General features: G+C 34.8%; 1 protein-coding gene across 2 annotated transcripts; it reads left to right on the top strand.

Annotated features, from left to right (window-relative positions):
• The first annotated feature begins 10,379 nt into the window (after nucleotides 1-10,379).
• Nucleotides 10,380-13,132, top strand: LOC119638518 (serine protease persephone-like). Of its 2 annotated transcripts, XM_038035356.1 has the most exons (8): nucleotides 10,380-10,473; nucleotides 10,546-10,782; nucleotides 10,866-10,942; nucleotides 11,947-12,062; nucleotides 12,118-12,270; nucleotides 12,336-12,430; nucleotides 12,500-12,666; nucleotides 12,728-13,132. In XM_038035356.1, exons 1-8 carry the CDS (start codon nucleotides 10,416-10,418, stop codon nucleotides 12,902-12,904), a joined length of 1,080 nt encoding a protein of 359 aa, XP_037891284.1. In that variant the 5' UTR covers nucleotides 10,380-10,415; the 3' UTR covers nucleotides 12,905-13,132. The 2 variants fall into 2 exon arrangements, with proteins under 2 accessions (XP_037891284.1, XP_037891283.1); XM_038035355.1 differs by having other exon boundaries at nucleotides 10,380-10,782.
• The last annotated feature ends 1,666 nt before the right edge of the window (nucleotides 13,133-14,798 follow it).

Raw genomic sequence — 14,798 nt, 5'->3', positions numbered from 1 at the left:
ACACATTTAATTTATTATTATTATTATTATTATTAATTTCGCCAGACAAATAAATTCTAAGACTAAACTCTTAAAAGCACTAGCATCTAAGGCTATCGGCTTTTTTTTTATTAAAAACTCTACCGCACTTGAGATTCGAACGACCATTGACTTGCTAGTCGGGATTCCTCCCCTTCGTCTACTCAGGCGGATCACATTTCATTTAATTATTTACGTTTACGTTATGTTTTTATGAATGAAAATATAATTAAAAATCCGTTACACTTTTGATTTCCCATTTCAGTCGTAAAATATTTACTATTTATGAAGGTTGAGAGAATGTATGCGTTTAAGTGCCTTGACATGTCGGCGTTCCGACCTTCACCAAAATATGCGTATGTAAAGAAACAAAAAATGCGAAACTTGTTCTTCAGACTTTCGCTTTCGTTTGCTTCTGACAGTAAAAAATTTATTGAATATTTTTGCTTTTTTTTTGTTTAAAAGAAAATAGGTTTGGCGAAAAGCTGCTTTCAATAGTACACCTAAAGCAACGGTAAAATCTAGAGGTCAAGCCAATCTTCTACAGTAAAAACAAGGAAGTGGTTCGAGCAAGGCGAAGGTTTTACGATATAAAAATCCACTTTCTCTTGGAGCGGTTATATGGCTCTATGGGGTTCAAAAAGTGCCCCGCCCGATCCGAAGATTTTACATCAGTTTAGAATGCCGGAATACTATCTTTAAACGATTTCTTTCGCCAAATTATGAAAATTACAAGATTTTTTCGACTTTTCGAAATAATTCGTTATAGGGAAAATGTTCGAATAAGCGGCCCAATCTGAACTAATTTCAATAGCGTTCACTCTTGAGCTGAAAATACGTTCACATATCTAACTGTTATAAAGATTGGGGCCCGTAGGTTGAACACAACAAACCAAGACGGACAGATAGAGAGACGGACAGACAAGCTTAAAACTTAGAATCACTTCCTGAAAAGATTGATCTACCTCAAGTCAATTATTAAACATATTCTAAAATATTTAGAAAAAAAATTATTTTTAAAATATATTAAAGAATCGTAACTTCGAAGACATTCTTATGGTCTGTGACATGCACTCTACAAAAAAAAAGATTTATTTTCTAAAGTATCTAGAGTGATGCGACTCCTTAAAAGAATCTGAATAGTTTTAAGATACATTTTGATACACAAACATATTCCGCTCTTTTAGTTTTTGATCCTTTAAGTCAAAAACAAAAAAATTCTGGCTAAATAAAACCCGCAGTGTGAAGTGCTTATCAATGTGTGAGATTTTCACGTTGCTCAGGCCGTCACCACTTAATGAGGGCCGAACAGCTAAATGTGTCATAAAGAAAACCTCCCTCCGCCATTGGTCTTAATTCGATGCTGCGAAATTTGGTCAAAAGAAAGGTTAGATGTTGTCATTTTCAAGACCGAATTTATTCCTAACGGAATATTTTGTGGATTCATACATGCTTCTTGATCTAGATGTCCTGTTCGATCATAAACTACGATTCAGTTTACTTATTGAAGAATGTTTCAGCAAAGCTAGATCATCATCAAGCTCGATTAAACGCTGATCGAGAGCATTCGATGGCTCTTAAGTGAAGAAAAGGCTATATGTGATCTAAATGCGAGCTGTATAGGAACAGGTTGTTATTGTTGCCATGATAATTGAATTGCATCATTGCAGAAACCGTTTCTTGTTTTTGCGCTAAGGAATTTAGTTTGGCATCTATTTGTTGGTTACTTTATCCTCGTTCGAAGAACATACTGAGTCACTGACTCGCTGGTTTGATTATGTGGGATCACCTTTAAAGGCATCGTTTCAGGAAGCCGGTGCAAAAGCCAAGTACGCAGGAAAAAAAAAATTGGTTATCTTATATTCGTTCTGATGAAAGCTTGTCCATTACACGGATGACAAGCAGCATCCGCTTACTGTATTCCACGTTAAATTTTATACAATTCATTGAAAAGAAATTGCAATGAATAGGAGGTTTGTTGCACCCTTTGCGACCGATCTGATATCGATTGTGCCGAAAAGGCACGAAGGAGCAGTGCCCCGATGATCTATGTCTTTTAACAACATTTCACATACCATTTCAGTTAACTCGTCGAAAGGTAAGTCCTGTGTGGTGTGCCCTTTATGAACGATCTGATATAAATTTAGCCCAAAGTGCTAGTGTGTAGTTGATATGCATCCTTTAACTCTGTTTCACCTTTTAGTTTATTTAACTCTTTCGAAAGGAAATTGCTTAAAAAGGTAGCCCTGCGAAGAGGACGTGCGTTGAACAGAGAGGTTGCTGAGGTACGCCCTTTACCTAATCAATGAAAATGTTTCCAGGACTAGTACGTAGATGCTGTGCATCTATTAACTACATTTTATGTAACCGGTTGAAAAGTAAGTCCGGTGTGGTGTATCCTTTACGCTTGTATTAATGCTCCCAAAAGTGTTCCAAGTTCACGAGTGTGCAGATAACAGGAATCATTTAACTCTATTTCAAATTTCATTTTATGTTAATTTTTAAAATTTCGATATCCTTAAAATTCATAATACCCAAAACATTAGATAATTATCAGTTCACTATTCGCCCTAATGTTCTCTTCGTCGTCGACTACTTCCTATGGGTATTAAGCGTAATGAAGCAAACTGACCGAGCTCTGGAATATTCATATATTCAATACAAATACATTTGCATATAATACCTGTAGGTGACATAAAAATTGGCATAAAATTTAATTTTCCTTAGATTTGTAAGCTTCGCAATCGTTCCCTCTCGTATTTGCCAGCTGGCATATATAGAAAAATTTTTCCACCTAACTTTCGATACATTGTTACATTTTTTTTTATATTTTATCAAATGTGTGTATATGCGTATGCAAGCAAATAAATTTGCCAACACTAGAGGGAGTTTAGAGAGAGAGAAAGAGAGAAAGAGAGAGAGAGAGAGAAAAAGGAAAAAATCATATAAACACGTTAGCGTATCCTTAGAGCATTTCACGGAATCTATGGGTGGCCATAAGCAGAGAGCAGGACATAGAGACAAATAGCCTGAAAGTCAATTGGCTGGAGAAGCCAGAGCCAAGCAACGAGTTAATATGGCAGAGAGAAAAAGAGCGTGTTGTTGACAGGATTTTACTACAAAACACACAGCTACGTTCATATAAACAGACATATGCATAATATAAGGGCGAATGCTGGCAATATAAAGCAAACGCTCACACATATACCTACGTATATATATATACATTTACACATACACATATATATATATATATATGTATTTATAAAGCGATTGTAGCTGTTTATCTATAGAATCTCTTTAGCTATCTGTCTGTCTATCTTCGAATATATGGGTATATGGACAGACACATATATATATATGAACATCAAATAATGTAAGCAAATAGTAAAAGCTTATACACACACTTACGAATACAAGGATTTTGTTTGAGTTTAATTTTATTTTGTGCTACGCATAAATTTCACATTCAGTCTAAAATGCTTGCAGAAATTTACATAAATTTATGTTAAAAATAAAGTTTATTTAGGTATTATTTAAAAAAAAATTATGAGGTTGTGAATGAAATGAGAAAGTTTTGCCTTCTGATTCCTTGTTATTTAATTTGTCGTCAATTTCCCATACTTTCTAGGAGGTCAACTTTTATGAGCAGCTTTCCCGTTGACACAAATAATTGGATTAAGTCTTTGCCGCGCTCTACTATAAACGGAGAGCATTTCTCTTGTTTTTAACGAGTGAACCTAAACAAATTTACTGTAATTTACTATATGGAGAGAGTGAGTTAGAAATGCTTATAGAAATTAACGATTTGATCTTTGACTTATGATTAAGTTTTTGTTGTTGTGTATTGGATACGAAAGGATATCTTGGCCCTTTCACCAGCCAATCTATGTAGAGAACGTTCGACATGTGAAGCGGGACAGAGAAAAGTTATGATAGCACTTATGAATGTGACCTTTGAACTGATTAACTTTTTGTTATTCTAGACTATAAAAGAAAGCTGATTTCTGCGTGTCACACGGGAAACTATGCAAAAATCGACCCACGTATTATTTCGAAATTCATTGCGTGTAGTCGGGGGAGGAAAAAAGTAATTTTAACAATTAATAACTTAAACCGTTTGACTACTTGATCATCTCCACCTTTGTGCAGGCAGCTATGCAGTAGCAGAATACCCAAATTCTCTACGCTAAGAAAGAGAAGAGGAGAGGTTATGCTAATAATTATTAATTTAATTTTAATGCGATTTACCCTGTCCTATAAACAAACAATTATACTCCACTTTTTAGGGCGTAAAATGAAAGAGAAAAGTAACTGTTGACCTGCGGCGTCAATCAGAAAAACGTTACTGAATTTTTCCCATTTGCTAATAGGGACCTGTCGTACACGAAACTCAGCTCATGCTTTTGCTTTTGTTAAAACTCACTGCATGCCTTCAGCAAGCGGATTTCATATCCAAGCTTGCTATATACATTCCGTCATAATACCTTAGTGGCAGAGATTCTAGCAGTCTCCACGCCAGCATAGAAGCAAGCTATTCTGATTGCTATAAAGAAGGTAATGATTGTAGACAGTTGGTTTCTATAGATTTCTGAGTTTCAGATACGAGCCCGTCTCTCAAATTCTTGGTCGTTTGACATTTCACGCTCGTCCTTGCCTTAACAAGGCATATGTTCGACCCCAGGTGTTGATTAGTTTGGCCAAAGGGCTTTAGTGAAGATATAAGTGGTAGGGAAGCATCCGAAACTCACTTATGTGTAGAAACGGGGATGCATCGGTAGATAACTGCTTTACATAGGAGAAAGAGTAAAACGTGAACGTGACCTAACGCTCTCTCGCATAGTTGAGAGTATAAGGCTGCTCACGTGCTTAAAATCTCTCTTAGAGCGTTACGTCATATTTTGTGGTAACCGTATGCATCGTCGTTTACACTTACGTTCTTAATATTTTAAGCCTAAAATCTTAATTTCCTTGGCAACTGCCAAGTTAGCCTTTGCTCACTTAAATCATACTGTGTGGCAGCTGCATACATAGTTATTTACACTTATGTGCTTAGTTCTTGCAAACTGTTTACTTTGAATTCCGCTGTTGCTCCTGAACGACGGTCTTCGCTATAATGTCATAGTTGAAGTCTTACGCATAAGTTCGCTTCTGAATAGTTTAAGTGCAAACGATATTGTTCACCTTCAACAGATAATTCTTTACTTGGGCTATTTACTTTGAACATTGCATTCGCCTATAATCAAGATTCTTCTCTACCATACCAAAGCGTGACACATTAATACTTCAATAATACTCTTGCTTAATTAGATTGAATGTGTATTGCAGCCCGACAAGAATAAATAAATAAAAAATCTTTAAACATCCAAGGCTCACGAAATCTTAACAAATCTTAGCACTTTTTTTAGTTACAAATTACGAAAGCCTTTCTATCTATCGCGCATGGTCGCCGGCTTTTAAACACCGAAGTTGGAAAAGCACGATCAAAGAAGAATCGTCGTGCGCTTGTAAAGTAGATGCTCTCCAGAATAAATTCCGTTGTAGAACGATCTCATATACAGTAAATGTTTACTATCAGTAGTCGGCGCAGATGTTGCTATAGAACAGTTTCCTCAAGGATTTTTTAAGTGCAAAGTTTGCCTAGCTTGCTTGCTTGACTCGTACCTTTGCCTGAACAGACAGATAAAAACAAAAATAAAGAGAACCCCTTCTTGGCATTATTTAATCACTTCTTTGCTCAATGACGAGAAGAATAAAACGCCCTTTGGCTCACTATTTCAACAGACACGCATCCTTGACTTTCATGACACCCTAATATCCAGAAGCCTGCACGCAATGAGATTGTTTTACAATAATAGCGAAGATACACATATAAAATAGTTAACGGTACACAGGGTCGAAGCGATACAATCTGTTCAAAATGAAAAGTCAAAAGCAAACTTTTAAATTTTATTTCATTTAAAATACCATTCGACTATATATATATATATATATATGTATATATACAACATAGAATCAACATATTTGACATGCACGCGATATATGAAATACATGTAGGTCTGCGAGCGTATCTCTGATGATGATTGTAATTTCGTTGATACGCAGGCAACAGTCATATTTCCATCAATATGTAAAATGTATATATATATATATATGTAATAGAGCAATGAACGCAGAGTAACGGGTAACGGAAGCAAGAATAATATATTGTATATGCATTTCTTCTTAATTAAAAATATTTTCGAATTGATTTTTATTTATGTACAAAAAAGTTTAAATTTCAATTTATGTCTCTCTCTCTCTCTCTCTTTCTCTCTCTCCATCTGTACGTCAATAACATCCATATGTATATATATATATATACATATATATAAATATATATATAGGATTTTAAAGATATGTGTGAAATTTTTCACTTATTTTGTATATAATTATGTTAATCTCTTGCCTGCGTTGGTGGACATCAACATTAACCCTCTAGTTATCGTGACAGTTTTTCGAAAATTTATGTATTACATTTTAATTTATTATTTTTATTTGTCTCGCAATATCCAATAAAGCATGATTTATATAATGATTCACTTTAATGAGAGATTAAAGCAGAAAAACGAATCGCAGAGGACGAAGTATATTATGGTAGTGGACTAGTAACGCCTGCAAATGTCAACACTTTAAGATCAATAGTGCTGTCGGCGAAGGCGGAAGGCGGAGGGCTTACCAATTGGGCTACGGCCACATTCTTTCCATTACTGCGTTTAGTGAAGAAAAAGGACCTTGAAAGAGCGCAAAGCAATCTTTAAGGAGTTAGGAAAAGCTGTTAAATTTCTTGTGGGTGCGACCAATTTTCTTTCGAAGTAAAGACAATTCTCTTGTAGTTTTTTATCAGGTCATAGAAGTTACTTGGCTGGCAGATAATACCGTTACATTCTCTACTACAAACTTGGAAGGTAGACCGGTCATAAGAACATATTACTAAGGAATCGATTTCGGATTTTCTTAAATCACAACAAGGCATACTACCTTACGTAAACAGAGAAACCAACTGTAGTCGTTTTATGTTTAAGTTGTAATGTAAGAGCATAAAAGAAATGGGTGCGGCGCTGATACAGTTATATCAATACGGAGCATGTATTCTAGTCCAGCAAAATAGGTTTGATTAGATGGAATTCTGCAGGAAGTATTTCTTAGTAACTGACTTCATTCTTCTTCCCTGTATATTATACACCCAAACTAATTTTTGTGCGGTCTTTTTTTGTGCGATTTTTTATTGTGCGGTATATGAAAATTTCAATCACATAATTCAATGATTCATAAGAATAATGATGACATTCTAAATTACGTGACAGATGTTACCGATGGGCAAGAAAAACCCGATTATCTGACAGAAGATAAAATCTGTGCAGGACTTTAACTTTGCCATCAAATAGAAAGTCATTTTCATGCAATCAATACCAATTCTGAAAACACCTAGAAATTCCAAAAGGAGCTTGAAACTTGTATATCTGGCTACTGGGACATGTACTAGCAAGCGTCTAGTGAAGCAACAGTCGCCACTAAAACTAATCAACGACTACACGGCAACTGAAAAAAGTCAACTCTAAACGAATGCGAAAGCAATTTTGAACCAGTTTACCGCAAGAAAGCTCCAGTTCCAGTTCGTGACAGACCATAGAGAGTAATGCTTATGCGTTCTGAAAAGCTTTTCATGTGCAAAATTAGTACATATGTAAACAATATATTCGAAGTAGCTGACAAACCTCGTGTCTTGATGTCGTTTAGAAAAGCAATTCGTAGCTATTTTGTAAGGTTTTGAGTTATTTTCTATGCAAGACTTTTTTTATGCGGTGAATATGTAACGCATAAAAGAAATACTTTTTAATTGTGTTGCGACAACTGTTTTTTTATAGCTACTCGTGAAGTTTTCTGCGATTTTTTTTATGCGTTTTCTTTTATACGTTCCATATTCACCGTATCAAAACAGGTTTGAGTGTATTGTACTACATTTCGTCTTATTCTACAATTCTTCCACGTTCACGTCAAACGAAAAGATTGTGAAAAAAATTTCTTTGAAATTCTCAAAGGCATTGATTGCAATCGAAACAGAGTTAAATTTTGCGAATCAATTATTTTTAAATTGTTTCAATTGCTTCTCATTATATTCCCTTACGCAGTTAAGAACCAATAATAAAATAGTTTTTTCGCAACACACGCAATTATACTGTGTTTATATTCTCATATAAGGAAACATCATTTTTAGTATATTTTTCTCTTTTTTTTTTCTCTTCAGCATCGTTTCAATCATCAAAGGAAATTCTTTCTTAACAAAACAATAATAGCAAGAGCGTAAAAAGGAATTGCTTGCTTACTTGCTTGCTTGCTTGCCTGACTTGACCATATATATATATATACATATATATATAAGCGAATACTTTCAAGAGTGCGTGCAGAAAATTAAGACAACATTTCGAAAATTAATTGAAATTTTTCCTTGAAGTATATAATAATGATCTTTTAATAAATAGCTTGAAGAAGTTTTGTGTTATAATTTTTCTTGACTTTTATATCCAACACAAAAAGTGCATTAGAATTGTATAACTGCCGGGTAAGGTATACAAGTATGCATCGGAATTTTCACTATGTCTCTACGTTTTTCCTTCACTTGAATGCCAGACGAAATGACGATTACCGCCCTTGAGAGCTTGGTATTGCAAGTTTTCCTTTTTTTTTTTTTTAATTGATCTTTAAGTTCGCCGGTACTCAACTAGAATGCAGTTGACAAAAAAAAAAATAAAACTCGTTTTTCGATAACGCTTTCGGTGAGTTTTCCAGAATTCCGGTTTAGGCTAATTTGAATGCGTGTGCGTGTACCTCTCTTGTTAATATAATCCATAAAAAAATTCAATTAAATTTGAATTCCTTACATGAAAAGTTTGAAATAAGTATTAGGTGGAAAAAGGCAATGAGTTGTAAGTGCTGAGAAAGCTTTAAAAATCTATTTATGCACAAATGTACCAACACATGTATAAGGTTTCATTAATTGCCTGAAAGAGCATTTGGTTTTCATAGATTGTTTACATTAGTCTGTAGGAGTGTCAACATTTTACGCTTGAGTTATAACGTAGATAGGTAAATATTGACTATCGCTTATTTCATGTTTGTGTATATATTTGTCTTTTCGGTAGCACATAAGAGAAGATATCGCTGCAAGCAGTCCCAATAGTAAGATTCGCAAAATAATCCATGAATAGAACTAAGTTATGAAGATTCTGAATCGTTTGACGGACAAGGAAATAACGATGAAAATTCGCTTAATAAATAGGGCCACCCTACACCCAATGTAACAGATATATTAAATTAGGTTGGACTTTTACAATATTCATCTAGTACCAGCTTTTATTATACAAATCGATTCAGGTCAATTTTGATATTTTACACCATTTGCTGTACAAGATTATGTTAAGCTTTTGCGAATGTATACAATATCTAGAAGGATTTGAGATGGACCCATCTTTTGTTATAAGGTGAATGTAAGTCGTTCTAGGCTGGTCTATCTGCCTGTCCGTCTCGTATTCTCTGCGGATGTGTACCGTATCCAGCACTCTTTTCTTATTATCAAGTGATTCTAAACCTATCTTGTATTCTTGCCCCTCAACCTACAGAGCGCAATTTTTGAGCGTGTGTGGGTGTGTATGTGTGTGTGTGTGTGTTTTAGCCCAAGCCCAAAAGCTATTGAAAAGGATTCGGATTGGATCACATTTGCCACCCCTTGTCATGTTATGCTTTATTTTGAAGAGTCATCATATTAATCGTGTCCGGGGCTCGGAGCTCACTATTGTATGTTTCCCTTTTTCTTTTTTTGGGATAGATCTTGAGAACTCGCGGTTAGACATAGCACTTGGTCATAGCCGATTAAAATTTTTTTTTACAAATTCTGCGGTAACGCGTTGTGATTACAATGGAAATTGTTATCAGTTGAGTTAGGCATACATTTGATGCCGTTAAATCCCTTGAACCCTTATCAGGTCAATTAGGGAGATGTTTAATTGAAGGTCCGGCAATTTAATGTTGTCTATGATAAGCAAATTCTTTTAACTTTGATTTCGTTGCTGCGTACTATTATTTGCTTAGTCGAATAAAGCATTGATAAAAAATTTATGATAATTAAATATTTAGGTATATTGCTGCATAAATGCATATAAACTTAAAGGAGATAATCGCTTGTAAAGCTTATATAGAAATCTACACCCAATCATAATATAAAGCTTTAAATATTATTTAATAAACAAATTAATCTCAAAATTAAATCCTAATCAATTTATTCATTTCATTGATTACTCATGAATTAGTTGAATTCGTTAAGTGCTCTCGTTTGCTTCACAAATATTTTCATATAGGAAATGTCTTTAAACGGAACGTTTTCTATTAAATGCCTAATGACTATTATCTGGGCGACGGGTACATATGAAATTCATATCAATTTACTTTGTTCTATTTGTAGTCATAAGTTGAAAAAAAATGTAATTAAAGGTTTTATTGACTCGTGCCGTGCAAATCAAACTTACGTGAATGGAATGCAACTCTGCTACAGTAATAGCGAACCAAGTGTATGTGTACCTTACACTCTATGTAAACGTAATCGAGCTGCTGTCTATTTTAAGGATGAAGAGTGTAAAACCGGTGCTGATAATATCACACAGATTTGTTGCTTACAATCTCGTGTAATAAAACCTATTCTTAAACCTGTACCATCATTAGCCGAAGAAAGTACGTAGACGGCACGGTTTTGTTGATAAAAAAAAAAAAAAAAAAAAAAATCCGCTTTACTATCTCGTTTCTTTTTAATACAGTGTGTGAACGTTATTATTTGCCTATGCAGGAAATAGCTTCCGGTGTAAGGGTCGCTTTACGAGAATTTCCATTTATGGTTAGTAATAATAAGTATTTTATCTTCGTACGCTAAATTTACGATAAATGTGTGAAAGCCGGCAAAAACTTGACCTATGTCATCCCATAGAGAGCATCAAACATTTCTATTACTAACCTTGTTGTTGTAAAATATTGAGATTTTGTTCGATTCGGCCGACGAGAGTGGAGAGTATTGCAAAATCAGGCAAATTGTTTTCATTACATGTTTTCTCTTATGGCAATCTCTCCATAGATGGCTCACCTTCTTTCAGGAATAAAGTAGTGCGCCTTTACCTATTTGGAGATGAAAGAGGAAAATAAGATCAAATTATAAATTTTTTGCGTTAGTGTTGTGAATATAATTGAGCCTAATATGTACCATGGATCGGTATGAATATTTTCGCGAAACATCTGCACTAACTTTAGTGTTCATCTAATGTCTGGAATAGCAGTCGAGTACGTAAGAGTGGAGTTTATTTTGGTTATAGTTATAGTGACTGTTCATTCAGTAAAGGTCTAACACTTACCGATTAAGCACACACACCAACTAAGCTGCAGCCACTTCCCTATATAATGCGTTTGCTTCACAGTTACTTCTTTACGGCCGTCACGTTGCCCCACACTTAGGAGACATCCCTTGAGTAAAAAAAACATATAGGACCCTGCTAGATGGAACGGAACGTAGGCACATTCCTATTAATGGTATTATCTCTGTGTTCATATATATCAACAATTTGATACATCATTTTCCCTAACTGGGCCACATAGCACCAACTGAACGGACGTCAGGGCAGACTATTTGATAGAAAGCGTTTTGGTGTAGGCGAGTTCGAATTACTCAAAACTGAAATTCTCGTAAGAAGCTATAAGAATATATAATGGTAACGCGATTCAAGTGTGAAGTTGGCTTTGTTGAAAAACAAACTTAATTAATCATTTTCCGGGCAACCCAACATTATTTATATGTGGAAGAATTTTCTCCAATTTTTTTTTTTTTTTTTGCCTCTGATATGGCGCATGAAGTGTGGTCTAGGCTGGAAGTTAAACGATAAAAATGATACCATCAAGTACAAGTGTGGTGGTAGCTTGATTTCAGCGAGATATGTTTTAACAGCCGCTCATTGTTTGTCTGATATAGAGTGAGTATCGCAACGAGAGACTAATTAGCTGATCTTAACAATTTTAACAATTTAGTGGTTTACCTTCATTTGTGCGTGTGGGCGGTGTATATCTTGCCAACCCCAATATACGACATATAGCAATAGCTGATTACATCATACATCCCGGTTATGAGTATCCATCATCTTATAATGATATAGCATTAATTAAATTAAAAACGCCGCTAGAGTAAGCGATATTTTAATAAAAAGCTTTACAATAACTTTTATACTCTTTGTTTTTTATAACATGAGTCCTCGAGACGAAAAGGCTGCATGTTTATGGACTTCCGATTTTATAGAAGATCACAGTGACGTAATTGCTTTAGGCTATGGACAAACAGTATTTGGTTTGTTTCGAATTAGCGAAAGTGGCGATGGAAAGAATTATGTTAATCCCTAATATTTAAACATTTCAGCTGGTCCTCAGTCGGAAGATTTATTGAAAGCAACTCTTAAAATTTATCCTCAAAACCAATGTGAATTAGATAATCCTGTGGATGAGCTTTCTCGTAACCTTAATAAGGGGATAGTGAAAAATTTAATTTGTGCCATGGATCCTGAAAAGTTGCGAGACACCTGCATGGTAGAGATAGTGAAACTTATTTGAACGTATACTTGTAAAAACATTTTGCTTTCTCTTGTAGGGCGATTCTGGTGGACCGCTGATAAGAACTGTAGAAAAATACTATCTAAATGTACCTCATATTGTAGGTATCACTTCATTTGGTGTTGGTTGCGCATCGGGAATGCCTGGTATTTACACCAGAGTCTCCGAGTACATACCCTGGATGGAGAAGATTATCTGGCCGGATGTTTACTAGAGTGCTGTGATTGGCTTAAAGCAGTAGACAGTTTTACTGCTTTAAACTTGTGGTATGTGTTGGAATATGTGTGGAATGTTTTGAAGAAGACTATGGCTACCAACAAAGGGTTTCGGCAAACTATTGCTAGCAGCGAAACTTTTATTTTTTTTATTTTACCTACTTACACATGAAATACAACTAAAGTAAATTGCAGTCGAATTCAGTAGACAAAATCGTATACTAATTGTTTTAAAAATTACTGTACAATAAAAAGGAAGATGGAAAAAGAAGAATAATAAAATCAAAGTAAGTTAAAAATAAATTGAAAAGTTAAAAATAATAATCCATGTATAAATAAATAAAAAGAGAAAAAAAAAGCATATACACAGCTAGCACAGAAGCACGCCCGCAACAAGAGTAGATCCAGATTGCGGGTGAACCCCTAAACTATTCCAAACATGCATCAGCTTGACAACTGATATGTTGAAAACACAATATCGAATTATCGAAATAAAAAAAAAAATGAGTTATTAAGAATGCAATGTTAGTTTAAGTACAACGTACGTAAATCGCGCGTATTAAGCAAAGTTGCTTTAATAAACTTTAAAAGGTCCGATGATGAGAATATGTGATAGACGACATTTATGCTTCTGCAAACAACACTGAGCGGGCTAAACAGCTCATAATTGTATTTACATTGACTAAGCTTAATCAAGATAAAGTGCCTAGAGAAGCGATTGGGGATATTAAAGCTGATCTTACCAAGTAATGCGGGCGAGTCAACAGCCCCTTTGATTAAGAAGGAAACCCCAAAAACAAATCTACGTTTCTCAAATGACGGTAAGGATAATAGAAGCACTTACGTAGTGCTAACTCATTTCTATGCGTAATCTCAGGAAATTGGTGCAAATCGGACCGTTTTATAGGGAACATTTGAATGCGACTTAAAATTGTTGAGTACAAAATAAGAAAAATAAAAAAAAATACAAAAAAAGAAATGTGGCGAGCGTATGACACACAAAAAATAGCAAATAATATATATCTTTTATTACACGAACTTTTTTACACGAAATTTTTTATACGAATTTTTATTGAACGTGTCTACTGTGTAAAAAGAGAAGTAAATGTATTTGTCAATTTATAGTGGGAGGTTAGCCTTCGGCAGAGCTTTTAGGTAGAAGCGTAGATCTTGCTGTTGCTAGGACGCCGAGTGTAAGTTATGACCATTAGCCAACGATGGTGCATTAACTATGCTGGCGTAGTGTTTCAGGTAAGCCCAAGAATAACAGAATCTTATGATTTTCTGCATTTCACCCTAGAATGTAGCCGAAATGCCGATGTTCGTGTGTGTGTGTGACATTAATTTATATGACATTTATAAGACAAGCCTCCATCTAGTTCATTATTAATCATTCACTCATTTTTAATTTACATAAAACAACCTAAAGAATCTACTTATTGGCGACCATTTATTTTAGCTAAGGCTGTCGCGAAAATTTTATTAAAACCTGTTACCAAAATCTATTCTCCAAATAAACGCGCACAAGATTATCAACCCGATCACTTATCTCGTAGTTTTCATAATGATCTACAACAAAGATCAATCTTTATGATGAATCAAGTAAAACACTTTTTACAATAATTTTTTTCACCTATAGGCGGACTCTTGACGACCCTTTGAGGTAAAGAAGATAAGTACGGATTATGATGGCGGACCGTGCATAACATTATTAGGTGTTGGCCGCTCACCTGAAATGCCTGATATATACCATCAAGTTTGCGAATGTACGTAACGTGGATACAGAAGACTATTTGGCTTGATTAGAAGGATGTTCAAGCAGAACACAAGATTTTTTTAATTCGCTTCCGCTTAGAACGAACGTTTCGAAAATCTTCAAATTTTGTATAAATG

Source organism: Glossina fuscipes, unplaced genomic scaffold (genome assembly GCF_014805625.2).
Source record: "Glossina fuscipes isolate IAEA_lab_2018 unplaced genomic scaffold, Yale_Gfus_2 90, whole genome shotgun sequence".
Classification (NCBI taxonomy): domain Eukaryota; kingdom Metazoa; phylum Arthropoda; class Insecta; order Diptera; family Glossinidae; genus Glossina; species Glossina fuscipes.
The sequence above is the reverse complement of the archived record's forward strand: the minus strand, read 5'-3'. Positions and strand labels throughout refer to the sequence as shown.